At 37.1% G+C, this 26,766-nt stretch overlaps 2 protein-coding genes across 2 annotated transcripts in view; both read right to left on the bottom strand.

Annotated features, from left to right (window-relative positions):
- Nucleotides 1-310: 310 nt before the first annotated feature.
- LOC110448338 lies at nt 311-1,869 on the bottom strand. Its single transcript, XM_021494519.1, has 3 exons — nt 1,847-1,869; nt 673-905; nt 311-573 (listed from the first exon to the last, which is right to left on the bottom strand). Exons 1-3 carry the CDS (start codon nt 1,867-1,869, stop codon nt 311-313), a joined length of 519 nt encoding a protein of 172 aa, XP_021350194.1.
- Nucleotides 1,870-6,846: 4,977 nt separating this feature from the next.
- Nucleotides 6,847-26,766, bottom strand: part of LOC110448315 (receptor-type tyrosine-protein phosphatase kappa-like) — a 49,290-nt gene continuing 29,370 nt past the window's right edge. The window contains exons 26-31 of the mRNA XM_021494489.1: nt 26,549-26,622; nt 26,136-26,270; nt 25,015-25,161; nt 23,024-23,181; nt 12,927-13,062; nt 6,847-9,328 (exon numbers count right to left, since the gene is read on the bottom strand). Of these exons, the coding sequence (XP_021350164.1) occupies nt 9,257-9,328; nt 12,927-13,062; nt 23,024-23,181; nt 25,015-25,161; nt 26,136-26,270; nt 26,549-26,622 (722 nt within the window). The 3' untranslated portion in view covers nt 6,847-9,256. The remainder of the gene's footprint in view (nt 9,329-12,926; nt 13,063-23,023; nt 23,182-25,014; nt 25,162-26,135; nt 26,271-26,548; nt 26,623-26,766) is intronic.

The following is a 26,766-nucleotide window of genomic DNA, read 5'->3' on the forward strand; positions in this document are numbered from 1 at the left end:
AGCCACCGCCTTCTTGGGAGTATGTAAACCAAGGGCTCGGCGTGACCAGCCGATTGGTGATAGAGGGCCCATATCACCTCTCGTCTACCCAGAGTCCGAAGCCAAAGCAGTATGTTGCAGAATATCGGATCATGTCTCCTTCCTATCAAGAGTTTGACAGTGATTCCGACTCTGCTCAGCTACCAGGATCTTCTTCCCCCAGGAATACGAGATGCAACCCACGGCAAACAGGTTGGCTCAAATTGGAGCTACTGTGAAAGCCTTCTGCTACGATGACGCCCAGCGCGCCACAATCATACCCCCGAAATGATCACATACGCACTGAGCACCAACGTACCCAGCCTCGGGACGTGGACCCAGCTTTCTTGGAGGCCCTAACGAATACTCGTGCGCTATATGTACTAACGAATGCTCGTGCGCTGTATGTATTAAGGAATACTCGTGCACTATATGTATTAACGAATGCTCGTGCGCTGTATGTATTAACGAATGCTCGTGCACTATATGTATTAACGAATGCTCGTGCGCTGTACGTACTAACGAATACTCGTGCGCTGTATGTATTAAGGAATACTCGTGCACTAAATGTATTAAGGAATACTCGTGCACTTTATGTATTAAGGAATACTCGTGCACTATATGTATTAAGGAATGCTCGTGCGCTATATGTACTAACGAATACTCGTGCGCTGTATGTATTAAGGAATACTCGTGCGCTATATGTATTAACGAATACTCGTGCGCTGTATGTACTAACGAATACTCGTGCGCTGTATGTATTAAGGAATACTCGTGCACTATATGTATTAAGGAATACTCGTGCACTATATGTATTAACGAATGCTCGTGCGCTGTATGTACTAACGAATACTCGTGCGCTGTATGTATTAAGGAATACTCGTGCACTATATGTATTAAGGAATACTCGTGCACTATATGTATTAAGGAATAATCGTGCACTATATGTATTAACGAATGCTCGTGCGCTGTATGTACTAACGAATACTCGTGCGCTGTATGTATTAAGGAATACTCGTGCACTATATGTATTAAGGAATACTCGTGCACTATATGTATTAACGAATGCTCGTGCGCTGTATGTACTAACGAATACTCGTGCGCTGTATGTATTAAGGAATACTCGTGCACTATATGTATTAAGGAATACTCGTGCACTATATGTATTAACGAATACTCGTGCGCTGTATGTACTAACGAATACTCGTGCGCTGTATGTATTAAGGAATACTCGTGCACTATATGTATTAAGGAATACTCGTGCGCTGTATGTACTAACGAATACTCGTGCGCTGTATGTATTAAGGAATACTCGTGCACTATATGCATTAAGGAATACTCGTGCACTATATGTATTAAGGAATGCTCGTGCGCTGTATGTACTAACGAATACTCGTGCGCTGTATGTATTAAGGAATACTCGTGCACTATATGTATTAAGGAATACTCGTGCACTATATGTATTAAGGAATACTCGTGCACTATTTGTATTAAGGAATACTCGTGCACTATATGCATAAAGGAATACTCGTGCACTATATGTATTAAGGAATGCTCGTGCGCTGTATGTATTAAGGAATGCTCGTGCACTATATGTATTTAGGAATGTTCGTGCGCTGTATGTACTTACGAATACTCGTGCACTATACGTATTAAGGAATGCTCGTGCACTATATGTATTTAGGAATGTTCGTGCGCTGTATGTACTTACGAATGCTCGTGCACTATATGCATTAAGTGTACTAACGAATACTCGTGCCCTATATGTATTAAGGAATGCTAGTGTATTATATGCATTAAGGAATGATCGTGCACTGTATGTACTTACGAATGCTCGGGCACTATATGCATTAAGGAATGCTCGTGCCCTATATGCACTAAGGAATTCTCGTGCACTATATGTATTTAGGAATGTTCGTGCGCTGTATGTACTTACGAATACTCGTGCACTATACGTATTAAGGAATGCTCGTGCACTATATGTATTTAGGCATGCTCGTGCGCTGTATGTACTAACGAATAATCGTGCACTATATGTATAAAGGAATACTCGTGCGCTGTATTTACTAACGAATGCTCGTGCGCTATATGTACTAACGAATACTCGTGCGCTGTATATATTAAGGAATGCTCGTGCACTATATGTATTTAGGAATGCTCGTGCGCTGTATGTACTTACGAATGCTCGTGCACTATATGCATTAAGGAATACTCGTGCACTATATGCATTAAGGAATACTCGTGCACTATATGTATTAAGGAATGCTAGTGTATTATATGCATTAAGGAATGATCGTGCACTGTATGTACTTACGAATGCTCGTGCACTATATGTACTAACGAATGCTCGTGCACTGTATGTACTTACGAATACTCGTGCACTATACGTATTAAGGAATGCTCGTGCACTATATGTATTAAGGAATGCTCGTGCACTATATGTATTAAGGAATGCTCGTGCACTATACGTATTAAGGAATGCTCGTGCGCTGTATGTATTAAGGAATGCTCGTGCGCTGTATGTACTTACGAATGCTCGTGCGCTGTATGTATTAAGGAATACTCGTGCGCTGTATGTATTAAGGAATGCTCGTGCGCTGTATGTACTAACGATTGCTCGTGCGCTGTATGTACTAACGATTGCTCCGAAGTATTTATTGATACATTATGTTTTTTCGTGGACATACACATTAATAGTGCGCTACTCACGAATATATTCGTTTGCACAAAAACACATGAAGTGTTCCCCAGCAGGAACCTCCTCTGACATCAACAAAAGTTATCCACGTGAGAAGATGGCGCTAACAAAGCCATTGTTTTGCCTTTGTTTTTGTTTGTATTTTGTATTCTCTTATAACAGAACAGAAAAGTATGAAAACTTAAGAGACAACGAATTGTGTTCTTAGTAAATTTCAGGTGATGTATTTTGTTAGTATAGGCCATTTTGCTGTTAAGGTTATACGATTGCGTGACACTATCTATATATCAGGGTCTCCTGTCCAGGTGATGTATTGTAATATTCTTGATAATTTTTGTTTATAGCTGTCATTTCACCGGGATTTCTGTCTATTGTGATAAGTAGAATCATATTCTTTTTCAAGTATTCCATTGACATGATATGTACCTATTACGGCCCATGTACTTGGGAACCCTTCCCCTAGTGTGCTGTCTCCGGAGGTCAAGTGCAGTCGTGCATCAGCTCCGGCTCTGTCCCTCCTCGGGCGACCATACACCGGCTCTGTCCCTCCTCGGGCGACAATACACCGGCTCTGTCCCTCCTTGGGCGACAATACACCGGCTCTCTCCTTCCTCGGGCGACAATACACCGGCTCTGTCCCTCCTCGGGCGACAATACACCGGCTCTGTCACTCCCCGGGCGACAATACACCGGCTCTCTCCCTCCTCGGGCGACAATACACCGGCTCTGTCCCTCCTCGGGCGACAATACACCGGCTGTGTCATTCTTCGGGCGTCAATACAGCAGAACAGTGTCCTTGGGAAAGGGGGATGAAAGTAAACGTAAAACAATTGAACTGATACCGGGTACAAAGATGCTAATCACAAACATTTATTTGTGGTGCAAATTAGCAAAATCCCAAACTAAAGCGTATTTTTGTATTGATGACTCGGATTACCTTTAACACTTGTAAACGTTATTATCTGGTCGTGATGGTAGATAAATCTATGTGAAGGACTCAATAACATGCTAGTCTTATAGCATTGTTACAAGTGTATGAATACAAACCCTGTAACACTGGTTAACGACTGGTGTTAAGAAAGCCCTGTCTACAAAGAGAAGGAAACTACATATACGGCATCAAATGGGTTTACTATCCTATATTAACCCTATCTATCATTATAACAAAATATTTATATATCTGTTTTATTTCATTTCACGAATTCAAAGGGTCGCCTTTTCAATCACAGTTGCACTAATAAACATTCGTTAATTTGTTTATTATGAAGATAAAACTAAACTCAGGTAAATCATTCTCAAATACTTGTGATATCCAACAGGAAAACGTTGTGATATCCAACAGGAAAACGTTGTGATATCCAACAGGAAAACGTTGTGATATCCAATAGGAAAACGCTGAACTCTGTTGAATTTTTAAACATTTTACGAAACTTAAGGTCTTAATCGATCAATGTTGTGTATCGAGCCCGTGTAACCGTCAATAACCTGAGTATGTTGTCGAAATACCAAATACAGGGAATGTATTTCACTGCGCATTGAGAGGAGACTTAGCACATCGTATTTTCCATGTCATTAAAATATAATCCACTATATTTACATTTGCATGGCATTGTCACTATATAGCCTCTTTGAGAGCTGTGTCGTTGATGGGACTTTAATTATTATGCCGCACGAGACATAATTACCATGCCGCACGAGACAATTCTTAGCGTATTAATTACAACACTGACCGGAACTACAATATCCAATGTAAATAAACATGACGGGTGCTGAAATATCGCTGGGCATTGTGAGTTGGTAATGTCATTGTAACTTTATGTGCAAAATAAAAAATAAAATAAAAAACACTTTTATTACAACGAAAACAAGACCAAAGTCTGCAAAGTCTACAAAATGCTCATCGGTTGAAAACACCAATGCCGGCAATGGAAACAATTTTAACGCTCATGCAATTTATCAGAAATATCGTCTGCTACACTGCACTGATCAACAGGGGTTCGTTATAAATGTCTGAAATACACATATTCTATAGACCTACTGACACATATGTTACAGACCTACTGATGAGTCACAACACACATAAACATTCGTCATTTCAGACATTTGTAACGAACCTGTGCTCCGTCGCTAGATCACTCACTTCAAACGCTATCAGTTTCACGTGTCTCGGATCCACGGTTCCTCANCAAAAATAACTCCCTCGTGGAGGTCAAGGTCCCATTCACGGTGTTCACTGTATTTATCCATGCGCGAAATTTGTTCCGGGGGAAAATCGAAACAATTTCAAATCTAACTTTCAGCTCAGACTTCTATTGAAAAACTGTAATCACCCTATAGCCATATCATACGCAATTGTATTGATACTAAATTGTGGAATAAATTTGAAGTGTTTGTTAAAATGTCAAAGTACTACTTTGTTTGCCAATCAGCACGCGACAATACGCTGTTCAAACTATTGAACGAAATTGTGTGGACTGTCGATAAGGCGGGTATTTTAAATTTTAACTATACATTATAAGTTAAAAAAGAACATGAGAGGCAGAGAAAACGTAAATATAAGTATTGAACTGTTTTTGTATGATATTTATGATCTATTTGAATGACACAGCCTTGCAAGCAAAAAAATCATAATGCGCTAGCGCGCATTATGTTGGTTGCTTGCAAAGCTGTGGCATTCAAATAGATCATAAATATCATACAAAAACAGTTCAATGCTTAACTATTTGCATTTTACTGCATGTCTTGTATTTTTCACTAAAATGTTCTAAATAAAGATAGGGAAATTTAGACTTAACGCTGTGCTTCTACGGTCCAGGAGCCATTTTCCTAATTAATAATGTGTCTAAATCCGAATAACATGACAGAGCAACAGTCTAAATCCGAATAACGTGACAGAACAACAGTCTAAATCCGAATAACGTGACAGAGCAACAGTCTGAATCCGAATTACGTGACAGAGCAACAATCTTAATCCGAATAACGTGACAGAGCAACAGTCTAAATCCGAATAACGTGACAGAGCAACAGTCTAAATCCGAATAACGTGACAGAGCAACAGTCTAAATTCGAATAACGTGATAGAGCAACAGTCTAAATCCGAATAACATGACAGAGCAACAGTCTTAATCCGAATACAAAAAAAAAGACTCCTTTGCGAAATCATGGTGATCCTTAAGGACATATGGATACGCGCACGTGCCGTGATGTTGATTGGAAAGCGAACATGCATTACATTCAGATGCAAACTTCTCGCCAGCTGTATCGATTAAATATATATCATTGCAGGTTTAATTAGGTTTACATCCGGGACCTAATGATGATATAAAATATTCATTTGAAATCTACATAGGTTAAGGTCATTTATCAGAAGACAATCGTTATAAGAATTTAAATGTTCCATCGGTATATAACTTCATCTTACGTGATTGCAGTTTTATTTTTTCAAAAGATTCCCCTCGCATTCATTTCACACATATATCATAATCACATGTTTTATATGAACATTAATTCTTTTGTTCTGCAGGTAAAATTGATTTTCTAAACTCATCGCTCCTGAGCTTTTGATCAATAGCATGTACGTTCATGACATTTCGAAGGAAAAACAAAATCAACTTGTGTGTCTCGCTTATCAGAAAGGACACATAGTTTATGAATTTCCTGTTTATGGCGTGGGGAAAATTAAACAAATATCAAAAAGTGTATTACTCTGTACTTGTATAGGCTTCATTTTTGTTATTTTGTGAATGTACGGTAAGATGACAATAGATAGAAATCTGCTTTAAACACAAACGTAGTGATCAATAAATGCATTAAAACAATTCAGGAAAAAAACTTTTACGTTGTTCGTTCAAGGTCTTAACTTTGAAATATATCGATATTGCTTTAAAAAATTGGTGCTATATCTAGGGCTGAATATAATTACCATATGTCATTGTGTGTATGTAATTAGTTAGATGAAATGTGATTCACTGCCATATGTTACTTAACCGTGATCGGATACGTGTCACAGGTCCTGGTCAATGATATTGACATATTTTGCCGAACTGTTTTTGTTTTAAATGAAAAACGAGTCACACACAATTTGCAACCTAACAACGAAAATAGAAAAACAACAAATAAAAATTCAAAAAGATTTATTTTCCAGTTTCGTAAACATTTGCTGTCAGTTTATCGATAGGATTACCATTAACAGTTTTGTAGAATGTACATCATTTGTAGTTGACAGGGTATGTAGGTCAAGTAATCACTCAGGCGTATCATTTGTTGGGACACAGTGGTTCGCCCGTCAGACTATTGTCACAGCTGTATTCATACACATATTTACTTTAAATTTGTATTTTTATTACATACACAATAACAAAATCTTGACAATCTCTCCCATGAACATTTTTGACGTCATTTGTATAAGGTGTTATATCACAAGCAGATAATCGTTGTTTCATGAATATTGGAAAATTCCAGCTTCGATCGAAATAACTCCAATTTCCATCAACTCAAAATAAAAATATAAAAAAAAAAACATAAAAGTTTCAGACTCTTTTGAAATACTTTAGCTTTCGCAGCTTTCTTCTTCGCTGATGAGCCAATCGGAGTCCTTGTTACAAACATAAAAAAAACATATTTGTAATTAGGTATACGTGGAAACAATAACGATGTTCACATATTAATGAAAAAAGAGTGATAGATAAAAATATTACACGGGTTTCTTATTGTTATATATCGTGCACGTCTATAATGAAATGTACAGGAGTTAAAACAGAACAAATAAGATATCAACAATTATATAAATATCTACAGTCGAGAAACAATAAGTTAATCGGAACAAGCAACGTTGACAATAGTGTATTGAACATATTTTCGTGCACTTAAATGCTTAATACATTTTGTTAAGTGTACAAGTTTTATAACAAAACAAAATCTACACTAACAAGTAAAGATAGCATTTTGTTCATCATACAAGCTTATACAAGGTAGCTGGTATAGATACTAACGTTTCTACATTGCGTTTTATAGGTACGGCCAACATGTTAGAAATACGACAATGAGAGTATAGTGTGTCATTTGTACAATTGTAGGGTTCTTATTGTAAAAGTTAATAGCACTATAGTTAACGGTTCTGGTGATGAAATCCTCCACAAAGTCTGTATATCGGTACGTCTGATATACTTCCTCTCCAAGTGTGGCAAAGGACAACATACTTCCTCTTCAAGTGTGGCAAAGGACAGCAACGCTACGGCAAACAAATCCCCAACGCGTGTGACAACTTAATTCCCTACAGACTGTGACTATGCTCAATATGAGTTAATATACAATATAAGATCAGGAATGATGATGATTTTCTTGTTTATATCGTCTCATCAAAGCGTCTTTAATTGTTATATAGTATGTTTATTATGACCTCCAACGTCCAACTGTGACCTTGCCATCTTGTTGAATGTCTTTGAAAAGAGTACCTCGTTACATTGCATAAATAGTTCTCGAATTACATTTATTATGTGAAAAATGATCGCAAAATGCCACTGAACCCACGACCTCAAATGTCAACTGTATGTAACAGCACCTTACTTCTGTCATTAAACTATAACACTGATTGTTGTAATTATGTAAGGATATGAAAATAACACATAAAAGGCAAATAAGCGTGAAATTATCTTCAATGATCCATTAAGGTAGAGTCCGGAGATGTTGATTTCAAACTAGAGAGGGCCAGACTACAGTACATTGATAAAGCCCGGTGCGCTACAATACACCGATGTGGTCGGACTGCAACATACCACATCAGGTCGCACAGTTGTATATAAATTGATTTTCACCAAGAAACACAAAAGTAACAAATGTCATCAACATTAAGGAAAGGTCGCGAACATACATCGAAATAGTCATTCATTTCTTAAGATAGATTGAGTTCGTTTCTTTCAATCCAACGATACGGTCGTTACAATTCAAGGATTTCGTCGGAAGACTGTCGCCAGGATCATGGTCAGTAATTGTCCCCAGCAATTAGAAGAAAGGTCGAGGGGGTAAATCAAAATACTCATCAATAATTACGTTTTGTTCTCCAGTCAAGCTATATAGTCCTCAGTATTGTATGGATTTCTTGTGAAATGTAATAGAAGGGTCGAAGGCAGCAGCAGTATATCTTTGTGAGATAATTTGACTAATCTTAGACAAAATCTAGATTAACATCGGGATAGTAGGAATGATTTCCTCCAAGTCAATGATATGGTTATCATCATAAAATCGCCGGGAGAGCATTGGTAGCTCCGCGGAGATCGTCTGCGTTTCTGTGTAGTAATAAAACCATTCTAAAACAAGATTAACACCATCCACGGATGTAGTGCAGCTGATATATTCGTTTCTTGCACGCTGCACTTGGTCCATGCAAGGCACGAGACAAAACGCTGACACATTGTTCTTTCCCGTGCATCAAAATATGTTGTCCTTGATGCCGGTTTGGCTTTTTCCGGTCACGTAGGCCCATTGTCGAAACAAGATTGGGCAGGTCAAAGTTTGATTTTGATCTGATCCAGGTAATCAAGTTTAAGTGTTTCCGTAGATCCCTCGGGACTCAATGTATTCAGCGATGACGTCATAAATAAATCGATACTGGTCCTGAAATAAACATCATTGTTTTTTTAATCACAATATAACTCCCTGGTGTACAGTAAAAATAGTGTTGAGTAGTGCTTGTATGGACACGTAGTAAAAATAGTGTTAAGAAGTGCTGGTATGGACACGTAGTAAAAATAGTGTTAAGTAGTGCTGGTATGGACACGTAGTAAAAATAGCGTTAAAGAGTACTGGTATCGACACGTAGTAAAAATAGTGTTAAGTAGTGCTGGTATGGACACATAGTAAAAATAGTGTTAAGTAGTGCAGGCATGGACACATAGTAAAAATAGTGTTAAGGAGTGTGGGCATGGACGCATAGTCAAATATAGTGTTAAGTAGTGCTGGAATGGACACGTAGTAAAAATAGTGTTAAGTAGTGCTGGCATGGACACGTAGTAAAAATAGCGTTAAAGAGAACTGGTATCGACACGTAGTAAAAATAGTGTTAAGAAGTGCTGGTATAGACACGTAGTAAAAATAGTGTTAAGTAGTGCTGGGATGGACACATAGTAAAATATAGGGTTAAGTAGTGCTGGTATGGACACGTAGTAAAAATAGTGTTAAGAAATGCTGGCATGGACACATAGTAAATTATAGTGTTAAGTAGTGCTGGTACGGACACATAGTAAAAATAGTGTTAAGTAGTGCAGGCATGGACACATAGTAAAAATAGTGTTAAGTAGTGCTGGTATGGACACGTAGTAAAAATAGTGTTAAGAAATGCTGGCATGGACACATAGTAAATTAGAGTGTTAAGTAGTGCTGGTACGGACACATAGTAAAAATAGTGTTAAGTAGGGCAGGCATGGACACATAGTAAAAATAGTGTTAAGGAGTGTTGGCATGGACACATAGTAAAATATAGTGTTAAGTAGAGCTGGTATGGACACATAGTAAAATATAGTGTTAAGTAGAGCTGGTATGGACACATAGTAAAATATAGTGTTAAGTAGAGCTGGTATGGACACATAGTAAAATATAGTGTTAAGTAGTGCTGGCATGGACACCTAGTAAAATATAGTTTTAAGTAGTGCTGGCATGGACACATAGTAAAATATAGTGTTAAGTAGTGCTGGTATGGACACATAGTAAAAAATAGTGTTAAGTAGTGCTGGCATGGTCACATAGTAAAAAATAGTGTTAAGTAGTGCTGGCAGGGACACATAGTAAAAATAGTGTTAAGTAGTGATGGCATGGAAACATAGTAAAATATAGTGTTAAGTAGTGCTGGAATGGACACATAGTAAAATATAGTGTTAAGTAGTGCTGGAATGGACACATAGTAAAATATAGTGTTAAGTAGGGCTGGTATGGACACGTAGTAAAAATAGTGTTAAGAAGTGCTGGTATGGACACGTAGTAAATATAGTGTTAAGTAGTGCTGGTATGGACACATAGTAAAACATAGTGTTAAGTAGTGCTGGTATGGACACATAGTAAAAAATAGTGTTAAGTAGTGCCGGCATCGACACATAGTAAAAAATAGTGTTAAGTAGTGCTGGCAGGGACACATAGTAAAAATAGTGTTAAGTAGTGCTGGCATTGACACATAGTAAAAATAGTGTTAAGTAGTGCTGGCATTGACACATAGTAAAAATAGTGTTAAGTAGTGCTGGCATTGACACATAGTAAAAATAGTGTTAAGTAGTGCTGGTGTGGACACATAGTAAAAATAGTGTTAAGTAGTGATGGCATGGAAACATAGTAAAATATAGTGTTAAGTAGTGCTGGCATGGACACATATTAAAAATAGTGTTAAGTAGTGCTGGTATGGACCCATAGTAAAAATAGTGTTAAGTAGTGCTGGTATGGACACATAGTAAAACATAGTGTTAAGTAGTGCTGGTATGGACACATAGTAAAACATAGTGTTAAGTAGTGCTGGTATGGACACATAGTAAAAAATAGTGTTGAGTAGGGCTGGCATGGACACATAGTAAAAATAGTGTTAAGGAGTGTTAGCATGGACACATAGTAAAATATAGTGTTAAGCAGAGCTGGTATGGACACATAGTAAAAAATAGTGTTAAGTAGTGCCGGCATCGACACATAGTAAAAAATAGTGTTAAGTAGTGCCGGCATCGACACATAGTAAAAAATAGTGTTAAGTAGTGCCGGCATCGACACATAGTAAAAAATAGTGTTAAGTAGTGCTGGCATGGACTGGTATGGACACGTAGTAAAAATAGTGTTAAGTAGTGCTGGCATTGACACATAGTAAAAATAGTGTTAAGTAGTGCTGCCATGGACACATAGTAAAAAATAGTGTTAAGTAGTGCTGGTATGGACACATAGTAAAAAATAGTTTTAAGTAGTGCTGGCATGGACACATAGGAAAATATAGTGTTAAGTAGTGCTGGTATGGACACGCCTCGGATTAAAGCACTACATATGTATACATAACAAAGAGGAGTAGCATGGACACGTAGTAAAAATAGTGTTAAGTAGTGCTGGCATTGACACATAGTAAAAATAGTGTTAAGTAGTGCTGGCATGGGCACATAGTAAAAATAGAGTTAAGTAGTGCTGGCATGGACACATAGTAAAAATAGGGTTAAGTAGTGCTGCCATGGACACATAGTAAAAAATAGTTTTAAGTAGTGCTGGCATGGACACATAGTAAAAAATAGTGTTAAGTAGTGCCGGCATCGACACATAGTAAAAAATAGTGTTAAGTAGTGCTGGCATGGTCACATAGTAAAAAATAGTGTTAAGTAGTGCTGCCATGGACATATAGTAAAAAATAGTGTTAAGTAGTGCTGGTATGGACCCATAGTAAAAATAGTGTTAAGTAGTGCTGGTATGGACACATAGTAAAAAATAGTGTTAAGTAGTGCTGGTATGGACACGCCTCGGATTAAAGCACTACATATGTATACATAACAAAGAGGAGTAGCTTACATACATTACAGAAAACGTATCCTCAGTTTCCTATTGATTTATTCGGATGAAACTATTACGTTAACAGTTAAGATCTATTAATTATTTAGATGTATTTTCCGGATATGTTGATGTGAGTTGAGAAAAACTATGTTCTCTAGGGAAGCAATCGTAGACGATCATATCTATACCTATGCTACAGTCACGTGGAAATTACATCCCAAGGTCACGATTTCGTGGAATTTCACATCCTGAGGTCACGATTTTGTTGTACACAAACGAAAAATTAACAAACGACAAAGGAACACCTCTAGTATGACCGAAATTCGCCGAGCAGGAAATATAGAACTATTATTGGTACGAGTTACTATTACATGTGGTACGGACTAAACTAAATCTAAATCATTTAAAAGGAGAAGAAAAAGGGGGGGGGGAATAGAAAAAAGGGAAAAAAAATCAGTATGACTTGCTCATTTTTCAATACCGAAATGACTACAATATACAAAGAAGACAGCTAACATACGATTTTTACACAACGATTTCGCCAGGGTTTATTACATAACGATATTCCAGTGAAATTATGACATCCGGTGGATGAGATTTTAAAGTTTGTTACCCCGTTCATAATCATATTAAATTTACCTCGCATCTGACATATTTATCATTTGAATATTGTTATATTTGAAATGTTAGTCAGAAATAACAAAACTGAACTCACCTCATTCCTAATGAACTCTGGTCTCCGTACATGAAGTCTTCTAAGAGTGTGGTAAATATCAACTTCCTGTTCTAACCGCAGTCCGTCCAGCGCAAGACTCACTGCACAAAACACCCCGCTACATAGTGCGCCGTCTCTATAGAAACAGAACAGTAATTCTTGCTTTATTCTACGATTTTATAAAAATGATAAGGTGTATGATATTTATATAAGCACTTCAAGGTGTACGTTATTTACATACGTTGTATTCTATCTATATATGACGTGTCCGACACTCACGTATTGTGTTAAGAATCGTATTATTTTTATATAAGAGGTATCATAACAAATTAAGACATGTGATTTCTATATAAGGTGTAGAAAGATTAAATGTCCGTCAAAATTGGCAGTATTCCTTTCTTCCACGATAACTGCTATTATGACAAGAATTGTTTTCAGAAATTAATTGCATCTCAAATATATCCATGTATGAATACAGAGAAAAAAGACATAAGATGTTATACTATGTGTAGTGTATGATGCATGTCTTGAGCCAGTATTTTTGGGTTTTTTTAAAGACCCAGTTTTGTATTGTATCATTATTTCATTTATTCGTTATTTGGGGTTGCGATTCCAGAAATCCGGACAAAGAATGTTAATTTGAGACAAGACGGACAGCATCAGCCGCCTCATCAATGTACTGAATGTTTAATGCCTTTCCTCACGGAGTGCTATGTCTGTTGTCTGTGTGTCGTCTTGTAGACAAAACATGAACTTTAGCATATGTTGTAGACGGTAGCCAAGGACGTAACACAGATATCGTATAATTGTGTAAAAAAAAAACATGGAAAGCGAACACCATTATTCTAAAAAATGATTTTTTTGAAAAATTTGGTTTCCTATTGATTTCCTTTTAATGAAAGTATTAATGAGTTATTTTTTTCTTGTTCTAATCATCCTTTTGCAATGGTATGGAAAACATGAAAAATAATCAACCAATTTAATTTCTGTTATTTCATTAGATTATCATCAAAACATTTTTTATATTGGAGAACGGATTTATGCATTTAGATTTAAAGATTAAATGATCCGATTAATTTGCTGCATGAACCAATAGGAATATGATACATAGCCACAATTATCAAAGGTGGATTTGATGTAGTGTAGAAGTCCTTGTTTCCAATCGTTACGTTGCAACCTCTACCGACAGCGGTAAGTAATAGGCGATACAGTAAGTTCACCTTTTGAATATACATTAAATCAAAATAAATCGAACAAGAGTTATTAATAGCATGGTTGACGAGGTACTTGTACATGTTAACGATGTAGGTGTTATGTTTGAGGAGACCTGTATTGATTTCTATTGCAGGCTTAACAGTACTGCACAAAATAACGATCCTACAAGGATAAGTAAAGCCATGTGCTATGTACTGTATAGAGATGCCATCCCCAGTCTAACTTATAAACCTGCTCCCTCTTAAACCAGTACAAAGAGACTCGTTAGTAACAATTGTGTACTGTATAGAGATACCAGCCTCAGTCTAACTAATAAACATGCTCCCTCTTAAAACAGTCCAAAGAGACTCGTTAGTTACAATTATGTACTGTGTAGAGATGCCATCCCCAGTCTACCTAATAAACCTGCTCCCTCTTAAACCAGTACAAAGAGACTCGTTAGTTACAATTGAGAACTTAAGTACTATATAGAGCTGCCACAAAGAGACTCGTTAGTTACAATTGTGTACTGTATAGAAATCCCATCCCCAGTCTAACTTATAAACCTGCTCCCTCTTAAACCAGTACAAAGAGACTCGTTAGTTACAATTGTGTACTTAAGTACTATATAGAGATGCCATCCTCAGTCTAACTAATAAACCTGCTCCCTCTTAAAACAGTACAAAGAGACTCGTTAGTTACAATTGTGTACTTATGTACTATATAGAGCTGCCATCCCCAATCTAACTAATAATCCTGCTCCCTCATAAAACATTACAAAGAGACTCGTTAGTTACAATTATGTACGGTATAGAGATACCATCCCCAGTCTAACTAATAAACCTGCTCCCTCTTAAAACAGTACAAAGAGGCTCGTTAATTACAATTATGTATTGTATAGAGATACCATCCTCAGTCTAACTAATAAACCTTGCTCCCTCATACAAGAGGCCCATGGGCCTTAACGGTCACCTGAGTCCTACAATATTTATTTTTGTTGTTGAAATATGTACCAATTTGAGTAAAAAATAGTATAATGTTAACTTAACTTTGTCAGGACCGTGAGCTGATCATTCCTAGACCAATTTTAAGTGAGATCGGCCTATTAGAACTTAGTAGCAAAATAGCGGCCATGGCAGCCAAATTGTATTTCTGATTGACCCGAAAAATAACAACACTTTGTCAGGACCATCAGTCAATCATTCCTGCAAAGTGTCAGTTCAATCGGCCTAGCAGAACTTGACTTTAAGTTTGAAATGTAAAATGTTAACGGACGACGGACGACGGACGACGGACGACGACGGACGAAAACGGATAGCAATAGGTCACTTGAGCTAAAGCTCAGGGGACCTAAAAACAGTACAAAGAGACTTGTTAGTTACAATTGTGTACTTATGTACTATATAGAGCTACCTCCCCCAGTCTAACTAATAAACCTGCTCCCTCTTAAAACAGTACAAAGAGACTCGTTAGTTACAATTGTGTACTTATGTACTATATAGAGCTACCTCCCCCAGTCTAACTAATAAACCTGCTCCCTCTTAAAACAGTACAAAGAGACTCGTTAGTTACAATTGTGTACTTATGTACTATATAGAGCTGCCATCCCCAATCTAACTAATAATCCTGCTCCCTCATAAAACATTACAAAGAGACTCGTTAGTTACAATTATGTACTGTATAGAGGTACCATCCCCAGTCTAACTAATAAACCTTGCTCCCTCATACAAGAGGCCCATGGGCCTTAACGGTCACCTGAGTCCTACAATATTTATTTTTGTTGTTGAAATATGTACCAATTTGAGTAAAAAATAGTATAATGTTAACTTAACTTTGTCAGGACCGTGAGCTGATCATTCCTAGACCAATTTTAAGTGAGATCGGCCTATTAGAACTTAGTAGCAAAATAGCGGCCATGGCAGCCAAATTGTATTTCTGATTGACCCGAAAAATAACAACACTTTGTCAGGACCATCAGTCAATCATTCCTGCAAAGTTTCAGTTCAATCGGCCTAGCAGAACTTGACTTTAAGTTTGAAATGTAAAATGTTAACGGACGACGGACGACGGACGACGGACGACGACGGACGAAAACGGATAGCAATAGGTCACTTGAGCTAAAGCTCAGGTGACCTAAAAACGGTACAAAGAGACTTGTTAGTTACAATTGTGTACTTATGTACTATATAGAGCTACCTCCCCCAGTCTAACTAATAAACCTGCTCCCTCTTAAAACAGTACAAAGAGACTCGTTAGTTACAATTGTGTACTTATGTACTATATAGAGCTACCTCCCCCAGTCTAACTAATAAACCTGCTCCTTCATAAAACAGTACAAAGAGACTCGTTAGTTACAATTGTGTACTTAAGTACTATATAGAGATGCCATCCTCAGTCTAACTAATAAACCTCGCTCCCTCTTAAAACAGTACCAGAACTTGACTTTAAGTTTGAAATGTAAAATGTTAACGGACGACGGACGACGGACGACGGACGACGACGGACGAAAACGGATAGCAATAGGTCACTTGAGCTAAAGCTCAGGTGACCTAAAAACGGTACAAAGAGACTTGTTAGTTACAATTGTGTTCTTATGTACTATATAGAGCTACCTTCCCCAGTCTAACTAATAAACCTGCTCCTTCATAAAACAGTACAAAGAGACTCGTTAGTTACAATTATTTACTGTATAGAGATGCCATCCTCAGTCTAACTAATAAACCTCGCTCCCTCTTAAAACAGTACCAGAACTTGACTTTAAGTTTGAAATGTAAAATGTTAACGGACGACGGACGACGGACGACGGACGACGACGGACGAAAACGGATAGCAATAAGTCACTTGAGCTAAAGCTCAGGTGACCTAAAAACAGTACAAAGACACTTGTTAGTTACAATTGTGTACTTATGTACTATATAGGGCTGCCATCCCCAGTCTAACTAATAATCCTGCTCCCTCATAAAACATTACAAAGAGACTCGTTAGTTACAATTATGTACGGTATAGAGATACCATCCCCAGTCTAACTAACAAACCTGCTCCCTCATAAAACAGTACAAAGAGACTCGTTAGTTGCAATTATGTACTGTATAGAGATGCCATCCTCAGTCTAACTAATAAACCTCGCTCCCTCTTAAAACAGTACCAGAACTTGACTTTAAGTTTGAAATGTAAAATGTTAACGGACGACGGACGACGGACGACGGACGACGACGGACGAAAACGGATAGCAATAGGTCACTTGAGCTAAAGCTCAGGTGACCTAAAAACAGTACAAAGAGACTTGTTAGTTACAATTGTGTACTTATGTACTATATAGAGCTACCTTCCCCAGTCTAACTAATAAACCTGCTCCCTCATAAAACAGTACAAAGAGCCTCGTTAGTTACAATTATGTACTGTATAGAGATACCGTCCCCAGTCTAACTAATAAACCTTGCTCTCTCATAAAACAGTACAAAGAGCCTCGTTAGTTACAATTATGTACTGTATAGAGGTACCATCCCCAGTCTAAGTAATAAACCTTGCTCCCTCATAAAACAGTACAAAGAGACTCGTTAGTTACAATTATGGACTATATAGAGCTGCCATCCCCAGTCTAACTAATAAACCTTGCTCTCTCATAAAACAGTACAAAGAGACTCGTTAGTTACAATTATGTACTATATAGAGCTGCCATCCCCAGTCTAACTAATAAACCTTGCTCTCTCATAAAACAGTACAAAGAGTCTCGTTAGTTACAATTGTGTACTGTATAGAGATACCATCCTCAGTCTAACTAATAAACCTTGCTCACTCATAAAACAGTACAAAGAGACTCGTTAGTTACAATTATGTTCTATATAGAGCTGCCATCCCCAGTCTAACTAATAAACCTTGCTCCCTCATAAAACAGTACAAAGAGACTCGTTAGTTACAATTATGTTCTATATAGAGCTGCCATCCCCAGTCTAACTAATAAACCTGCTCCCTCTTAAAACAGTACAAAGAGACTCGTTAGTTACAATTGTGTATTATGTACTATATAGCGCTGCCATCCCCAGTCTATCTAATAATCCTGCTCCCTCATAAAACAGTACAAAGAGACTCGTTAGTTACAATTGTGTATTATGTACTATATAGAGCTGCCATCCCCAGTCTATCTAATAATCCTGCTCCCTCATAAAACAGTACAAAGAGACTCGTTAGTTACAATTGTGTACTGTATAGAGATGCCATCCTCAGTCTAACTAATAAACCTTGCTCCCGCATAAAACAGTACAAAGAGACTCGTTAGTTACAATTGTGTACTGTATAGAGATGCCATCCCCAGTCTAACTAATAACCTGCTCCCTCTTAAAACAGTACAAAGAGACTCGTTAGTTACAATTGTGTACTTAAGTACTATATAGAGCTGCCATCCCCAGTCTAACTAATAAACCTGCTCCCTCTTAAAACAGTACAAAGAGACTCGTTAGTTACAATTGTGTACTTAAGTACTATATAGAGCTGCCATCCCCAGTCTAACTAATAAACCTGCTCCCTCTTAAAACAGTACAAAGAGACTCGTTAGTTACAATTGTGTACTTAAGTACTATATAGAACTGCCATCCCCAGTCTCACTAATAAACCTTGCTCCCTCATAAAACAGTACAGAGAGACTCGTTAGTTACAATTGTGTACTTAAGTACTATATAGAACTGCCATCCCCAGTCTCACTAATAAACCTTGCTCCCTCATAAAACAGTACAGAGAGACTCGTTAGTTACAATTGTGTACTTAAGTACTATATAGAGATACCATCCTCAGTCTAACTAATAAACCTTGCTCCCGCATAAAACAGTACAAAGAGACTCGTTAGTTACACTTGTGTATTATGTACTATATAGAGCTGCCATCCCCAGTCTAAGTAATAATCCTGCTCCCTCATAAAACAGTACAAAGAGACTCGTTAGGTACAATTATGTACTGTATAGAGATACCACCCCGAGTCTAACTAATAATCCTGCTCCCTCATAAAACAGTACAAAGAGACTCGTGAGTTACAATTATGTACTGTATAGAGATACCATCCCCAGTCTAACTAATAAACCTAGCTCCCTCATAAAACAGTACAAAGAGACTCGTTAGTTACAATTGTGTACTTAAGGACTATATAGAGCTGCCATCCCCAGTCTAACTAATAAACCTGCTCCCTCTTAAAACAGTACACAGAGACTCGTTAGTTACAATTGTGTACTGTATAGAGATGCCATCCCCAGTCTAACTAATAACCTGCTCCCTCTTAAAACAGTACAAAGAGACTCGTTCGTTACAATTATGTACTGTATAGAGATGCCATCCTCAGTCTAACTAATAAACCTTGCTCCCTCTTAAAACAGTACAAAGAGACTCGCTAGTTGCAATGTACAAGTGTAGGAATATTCAAATAAGTCTGTTTAAGATATTTTTAAAACAAATGTGGGTTCAAGAATTCATTACCTAATTTATTACTTTGTCTGCTAATATATCTCAGTAAGAAAAATTTGATAACAGGTCATATTGAAAGTATAGGAAGATAACATGTCATTCACACCTGAGTACAAATGTAAACAGAATTTTGTTTTACTATCATAGAATGATTACTACGCTTTCATTTAATTAAATGGACCGGAAATGAACGTTGCAATTAGATTATTAAATTCTTATCAGTAAAAGTAGAAACTAAACGCAAAGAATAATGCTATCATTAGCTGTTTGGTCTGTGTATCGAAACATAGGCAACCGTTTAATCTAAATAAAACTGACCTCGTGCATTCGAAACGTTAGCATTAATACGTAATGGGAATAACACTCATCACTTCAGTAGGAATGACAGTACAGGCTTCATGCTGACGATCATCGATATCTAAGAATTCAAATAATCCATTATGGATAATATATGGAAGAAATTATTTGAAAACGACAAAAACAAGTGATTAAGATTTAGACAGTGGGTGTGTCTTCCGTTCCGATTTAGTGAAGAGCCATTGATTAGGAAATAAAACATTTATTTACTGGGTGTGTGTGTAATTAAACAGACAAGAATATCTGTCCCTTGGTACTGGGACCAAACTAATGATGTACTGCCCGAGGCCCAACACTCACTATGTACGATAAAAAAAACTACTATATCCGACCACATCAGATAGGTCTGTTTGCGTATACTTCCAATCAACAGGTACACGTTTTTCTACCTACGGTAATGTATGATAAACGTACTGTACCCGTTAACTACCTGGCGTTGTTTTAAACGACTGAATATTCATGGCATTTTCCTCGTTAATGAAATCAATCTAATTAAAATTATATCTTCACATCGCTCCCGTTTACTGATATGTCGCGTTGAAGATCTAACAACATCCCGTAGAGGGTCACGTCAGAGGTCAACATGAATGCATTATCGTATTTATAACAAGCCAATCAAAACGCGACATAACTCTTTCTTTCAACCAATCAGAAAGCAGGACCTGCAGCATTTAATGCAGACACCTCGTAGCCCAAAATCCATATTTTCGTCTGGTCCAGTGATAGTTTGAATATTGCGAAGCCTGTCATTGGTTAATTTTAGTTTCAGGTTGTTAAATTTTTTAACGACAACATCACCAGAAGAGGAAGTCTCCACTTATTTCAAAGCAAAATCCACAAATTATACAAACGTTGTCTTGTAGATAGACACGGCGTGGTGTCATGGGCGCCGCCATTTTCGATGCTCATTTGACACCTCTCGGTCTTTTAGTATAGCAAGTGTGGTCCGAAATCATTACATCATCACTTACAGAAATGCGTAAGCTCTCATCTGATTGGTTAATGCAAAGGTCGCCTGAACATGACCCTCTACCGCGGGATGTTGTTAGATCTTCAACGCGACATATCAGAAAACGGGAGCGATGTGAAGATATAATTTTAATTAGATTGTAATGGTATCAGAGGTGACTCGACACTATCAAACAATCGCACGTAACCAACGTCTGATGCCGTTTGTCTAACACATCCTCATTTATTGACTTTTTTAAGCTGCATCCACAGAATGACGGGAAGTGGATACCACCTCGGTGGCAGTAATCTGTAAGGTTATAACATTTGTAATAATCCTTTTTGTTAAGTGTGATATCTGTATTACTGCTAATGGTTTACAGTGGCCGTCCTGGAATGTAGCCACGTCCCACAGCATCTTGTATGTGTCAAAATGTTTTTTCATGCATTTTTTGCTGAGTCTAATTTAAAGTTTCCCGATTTAATAATGACCAGGTTGCATGAACAAAGCTGTAAAGTGAAATGGGAAACGAATAATACTAATGCTGCCGAAGCACGTTTATCGCCGGTTACTAGGCGACGCAGGTGTAAAATTAGTTAGAAGCGATATAAGGACGACATATAACACAAAAAAACCGCAAATATAATTCAAAATAAAAATAGTCACAAAAGGTAACACTACCGTACATATGTAAAGTCACTACAAGCAACATACCAGCTTGCTAGAAGTTACGTATGGTAACATTGTAACATACTAGAAGTATCTACAGCGAACTAGAAGTCACACGACCGATACCGTACATATAAAGTCACTACAAACAACATATCAGCTTGCTAGAAGTTACGTATGGTAACATTGTAACATACTAGAGGTATCTACAGCGAACTAGAAGTCACACGGCCGATACCGTACATATAAAGTCACTACAAACAACATATCAGCTTGCTAGAAGTTACGTATGGTAACATTGTAACATACTAGAGGTATCTACAGCGAACTAGAAGTCACACGGCCGATACCGTACATATAAAGTCACTACAAACAACATATCAGCTTGCTAGAAGTTACGTATGGTAACATTGTAACATACTAGAGGTATCTACAGCGAACTAGAAGTCACACGGCCGATACCGTACATATAAAGTCACTACAAACAACATATCAGCTTGCTAGAAGTTACGTATGGTAACATTGTAACATACTAGAGGTATCTACAGCGAACTAGAAGTCACACGGCCGATACCGTACATATAAAGTCACTACAAACAACATATCAGCTTGCTAGAAGTTACGTATGGTAACATTGTAACATACTAGAGGTATCTACAGCGAACTAGAAGTCACACGGCCGATACCGTACATATAAAGTCACTACAAGTAACATATCAGCTTGCTAGAAGTTACGTATGGTAACATTGTAACATACTAGAGGTATCTACAGCGAACTAGAAGTCACACGGCCGATACCGTACATATCTGGTACCCTGGTAGGTAAAAAAATGTTTAAGAAATCGTTTAACTACCAGGGACCATATGCATGGAGTATTTTACCTGAACATGTTAGAAATGCACCCTCACCATTGTCTTTTAAACTTATCTTAAGTACTGTAATGGATGTTTTATACAATTGCATTTCATCATGTTTTATTCTTATGATTCTCTGTTTTATTTACATTTTGTAAATCATTGTATATGTCATAACTACTTGACCAAATGTAAGACAAGTCGTTGACTCAACTTTGTCATCAGGTATAAACACAGACGATTTTTTTTATTATTATCTAAGGTCTCCTGTCCCACTGGAGTCTCAGTTTTCGTATTCCCTTAATCCTTTTTCGGATATGTAATATTGCTGAGCTACAGTATAACATTGCTGAGCGTCAGTATAACATTGCTGAGCTTCAGTGTAAGGTTTGACGTCACAGTATAACATTGCTGAGCTTCAGTGTAACATTGCTGAGCTTCAGTGTAACGTTGCACGCCACAATGTAACATTGCTGAGCTTCAGTGTAACGTTGCACGCCACAATGTAACATTGCTGAGCTTCAATGTAGCGTTGCACGCCACAGTGTTACATTGTAGTGTCATCGTAGTACACGCCTACAGTGTTACACGTCTACAGTGTTACACGGCTTACACAAATACTCACGTGCATTGCACCGCTACAGTGTGACAAAGACACTTCCGTTTCCAGGCCTCCATCAAGTCCACGAGTTCCAACAGCGTTTCTATTGAAGCCGGTTTATATTGACCGGAAGTCCAATCTCCCATGTGGAGAGATTTAACAGCACGCGCTTCTCCGAAACCCTTCAAACACAAAACAATATTTTTAGAAATATAAACATACATAAGAATTATTCTCTATAAGTAGCACACTCAGGGGTATATATGTACATTATGTAATAAGAAAATGTACACTGAAATATTTACATCCAATTACAATATTTAAAAGCACACTCAGATGTATAAAGTACATAAAGTAAGCTTCTAAACATTGTTATATATTATAACATTCTGAGTGTGTGATTTCGATAAATGATATAATATATGTATATATGTTATTTCAGTGTGCTTATTCCAAGTACATATATTTCCATATTACTTTTTATTATATTTTCAGTGCGTTCCTTAGTACTTAGAATAAGCATACTGAAAATAAAATATATAAACACATTATATAATTTGTCGAAATCACAAATTCGGATGGTTATGTAATATGATATTGTTTAGAGCCATACTTTGAAATACATATCAACGTTACCTTATTAATACGCACATTCAGAAGTTCATAGTTCATTATATTTTTTTGAAGCATGCTCACAAGTTTTAAGTACGTTGTATGTTCTTGATTAAATTATTTTAAAGCGGTGAGGTTTTTTTTTAAACTTGACGTCAATATATTTTCCTGACAAGTGTTTATTACAGGAAAATCTCCTTTGTCTGTAACGTGAAATCTCGGGAATTCATACAAATTGATGAAAAATACTGTAAATAAGCATAATTATACTAAAAGCGTATTGACGAATCCATAACTCAGTATTTCAAAATATGTAAGCAAAATGTCGTAATGCAATATATATAAATGTATCACATAATGTACTGTGTTTTCCAGTGAATAAACCCATGTAACATGACATATCAGCCGTATGATTGGTTGTTAGTTTCAATTGTCTCAATTGTGACGTCACGCCTAGGACAAGTACATGACGTCACAGACTTACGCACTGGAGTCAAAATGGCGGCATTCCAAGGTTGCACGAAAATTGTCGTTTTACACAAAAAATGCCACACATTTTGATAATGTGATAAAAAGAATCTTATGGTCGTATTCATTTCATATAAAATTCATGAAACTCATCACGAATTTTTCATTTAAGCTCGCCAGAGGTTCGCTCAATTGAAAAAATAAGACTCGTTTCATAAACCTTATATGAAATGGAAACTCATGGAGGATCCTATATGTATAAACATCACTTCTAATACTAGCTAAGAATATGTATAAAGCTTATATCACATAACAACATAAATAGCAATGTGCAAGCGGTAAGTACATATTTCGTCCTTCGTTATGAGCACAAAGCATAATCCATTTTAAGGACGTACCTATTTTGTTATGAGGACCAATCATACTCCATTTTAAGGACGCACCTTTTTCGTTATGAGGACAAAGCATACTCCATTTTAAGGACGCACCTTTTTCGTTTTGAGGACAAAGCATACTCCATTTTAAGGACGCTCTTTCGTTATGAGCACAAAGCATAATCCATTTTAAGGACGTACCTATTTTGTTATGAGGACCAATCATACTCCATTTTAAGGACGCACCTTTTTCGTTATGAGGACAAAGCATACTCCATTTTAAGGACGTACCTATTTTGTTATGAGGACAAAGCATTATCCATTTAAAGGACGCACACTTTTCGTTTTGAGGACAAAGCCTAATCCATTTTAAGGAAGCATCTTTTTCGTTATGAGGACAAAGCATTATCCATTTTAAGGACGCACACTTTTCGTTTTGAGGACAAAGCCTAATCCATTTTAAGGACGTACCTTTTTCGTTACGAGGACAAAGCCTAATCCATTTTAAGGACGTACCTTTTTCGTTACGAGGACAAAGCCTAATCCATTTTAAGGACGTACCTTTTTCTTGATGTCATATGTTTTCTCTGTGATTTCTTTCCCAACCTCCTTGACCGAGGTGGTGGTGATGGTAAGTGAACCGTAGCTGACGGAATCCCCCATTGATGGCCACCATACGCCGCTCGCCTGAGGAACACCAACACATCCCTATTAGGTGATATAGTATATTGCAAAACAGATATAGCTATTTCTTTATTCAGTAATTAAGCTAGTTTATACGTAATATTGACTTAGTATATTGCAAAACAGATATAGCTATTTCTTTATTCTGTAATTAAGATAGTTTATAGGTAATATTGACATAGTATATTGTAAAACAGATATAGCTATCTCTTAATTCTGTAATTAAGTTAGTTTATTGATTAGAGACCCTCTAAGAGTTTCAGCGTTAGAGATATTCCGAAATTTCCTTAAACATAAACTTCCAATATTCTGTCCATAAGAAACTGCTTCCCATCTATAATACATGAAATAAAATTACATTATGAAACTACAAACCGTCGATTAACATTCATATTATATGTATAATTAGCGTTGAATATTTGATGTTAAATACTGCCTATAGGTGCTATTGTCATATTAAGTTTCCAGTTTTAACGCATTCGCTTTGATCGTTCGATCTTATAATTTATCTAATTTCCATCTCGACATTAGATAGCAATATCAGTTTCCAAAAACAAATTATTTCAATGTGTCACAATAGTGACTGTTTTACAGCCTCTGCAGCATGAGAAGGATGGAGTTGACATAAACTGTAGAAACTGTGGCCTACTGGCATTGACAAATACATTTCACGACCAGATCCGCAACAATTATTATGAAGATCATATGTTTTGCATGCATACGTAAACCCAACACTGTAGCGCAAAATCATTACCTCGTGATGCACGATAAACAGTTTCGGTCTGCAAAACATTTTATCAATTTAACCTGACATTTCTCTGATAGTTAGAATTGATATTTTGAAAAGTATCTATAACGATCAAACCAGTAAATCAATGTAGTTCCGGTCTACAAAGCATCATGTCGATTTCAGGTCAGATTTCACAAAGACCAAAACTATCATTGTATTCAATGGGTGTCGTTATATGGGATATGTGTCGTGTTGGGGGTGTATATACCTCTAGTTCCTGGTCTGGCGAGTTGAGTACGACGATCGTGTAACAGTCGTGGTCGTAGATGAGGCGCCAGAAGTCAACAACAGTGGCCGGTAATGGGGCCTGCGTCACGATGTATCTCCCCTGGGCCTTGCATGACTGGAATGGTACCAACACATGAATAATGGAAGCCGACACCAATTGTTAAACGAACGTAGTATGTATTTACAAGAATAAATAAAGGTCATTACTGCAGCTGCCGGATTTATGGGTTTTGTTTTTATAACTGATATGTTAATTAATACATCGATCAAACGGACAGAAATAACACAAAATGTCGTATCAGAACTTGTCTGTCGATTTTTCAAACATGTTATTAATGTGTAAAGATATTTTTTGAATAGTTAAAGAAACGGCTGATTAGACCGAATACATACCGGGACGATTGTCGCGTTCACGTAATCTGTCGTGCCTTCCACGTACGTATTCAGGTAGGGCCGGAATTTGTCAACTGGAAATATCACATAACATCGATGTTGAAAATTCATAAAAGCATTGTATTATCGTATTATAAATATTAAATAACATCACATAATATCGATGTTGAAATTCATAAAAGCATTGTATTATCGTATTACAAATATAAAAGAGGACA

The sequence above is a fragment of the Mizuhopecten yessoensis genome, unplaced genomic scaffold, assembly GCF_002113885.1.
Source record: "Mizuhopecten yessoensis strain PY_sf001 unplaced genomic scaffold, ASM211388v2 scaffold4001, whole genome shotgun sequence".
In the NCBI taxonomy this organism is placed as follows: Eukaryota; Metazoa; Mollusca; class Bivalvia; order Pectinida; family Pectinidae; genus Mizuhopecten; species Mizuhopecten yessoensis.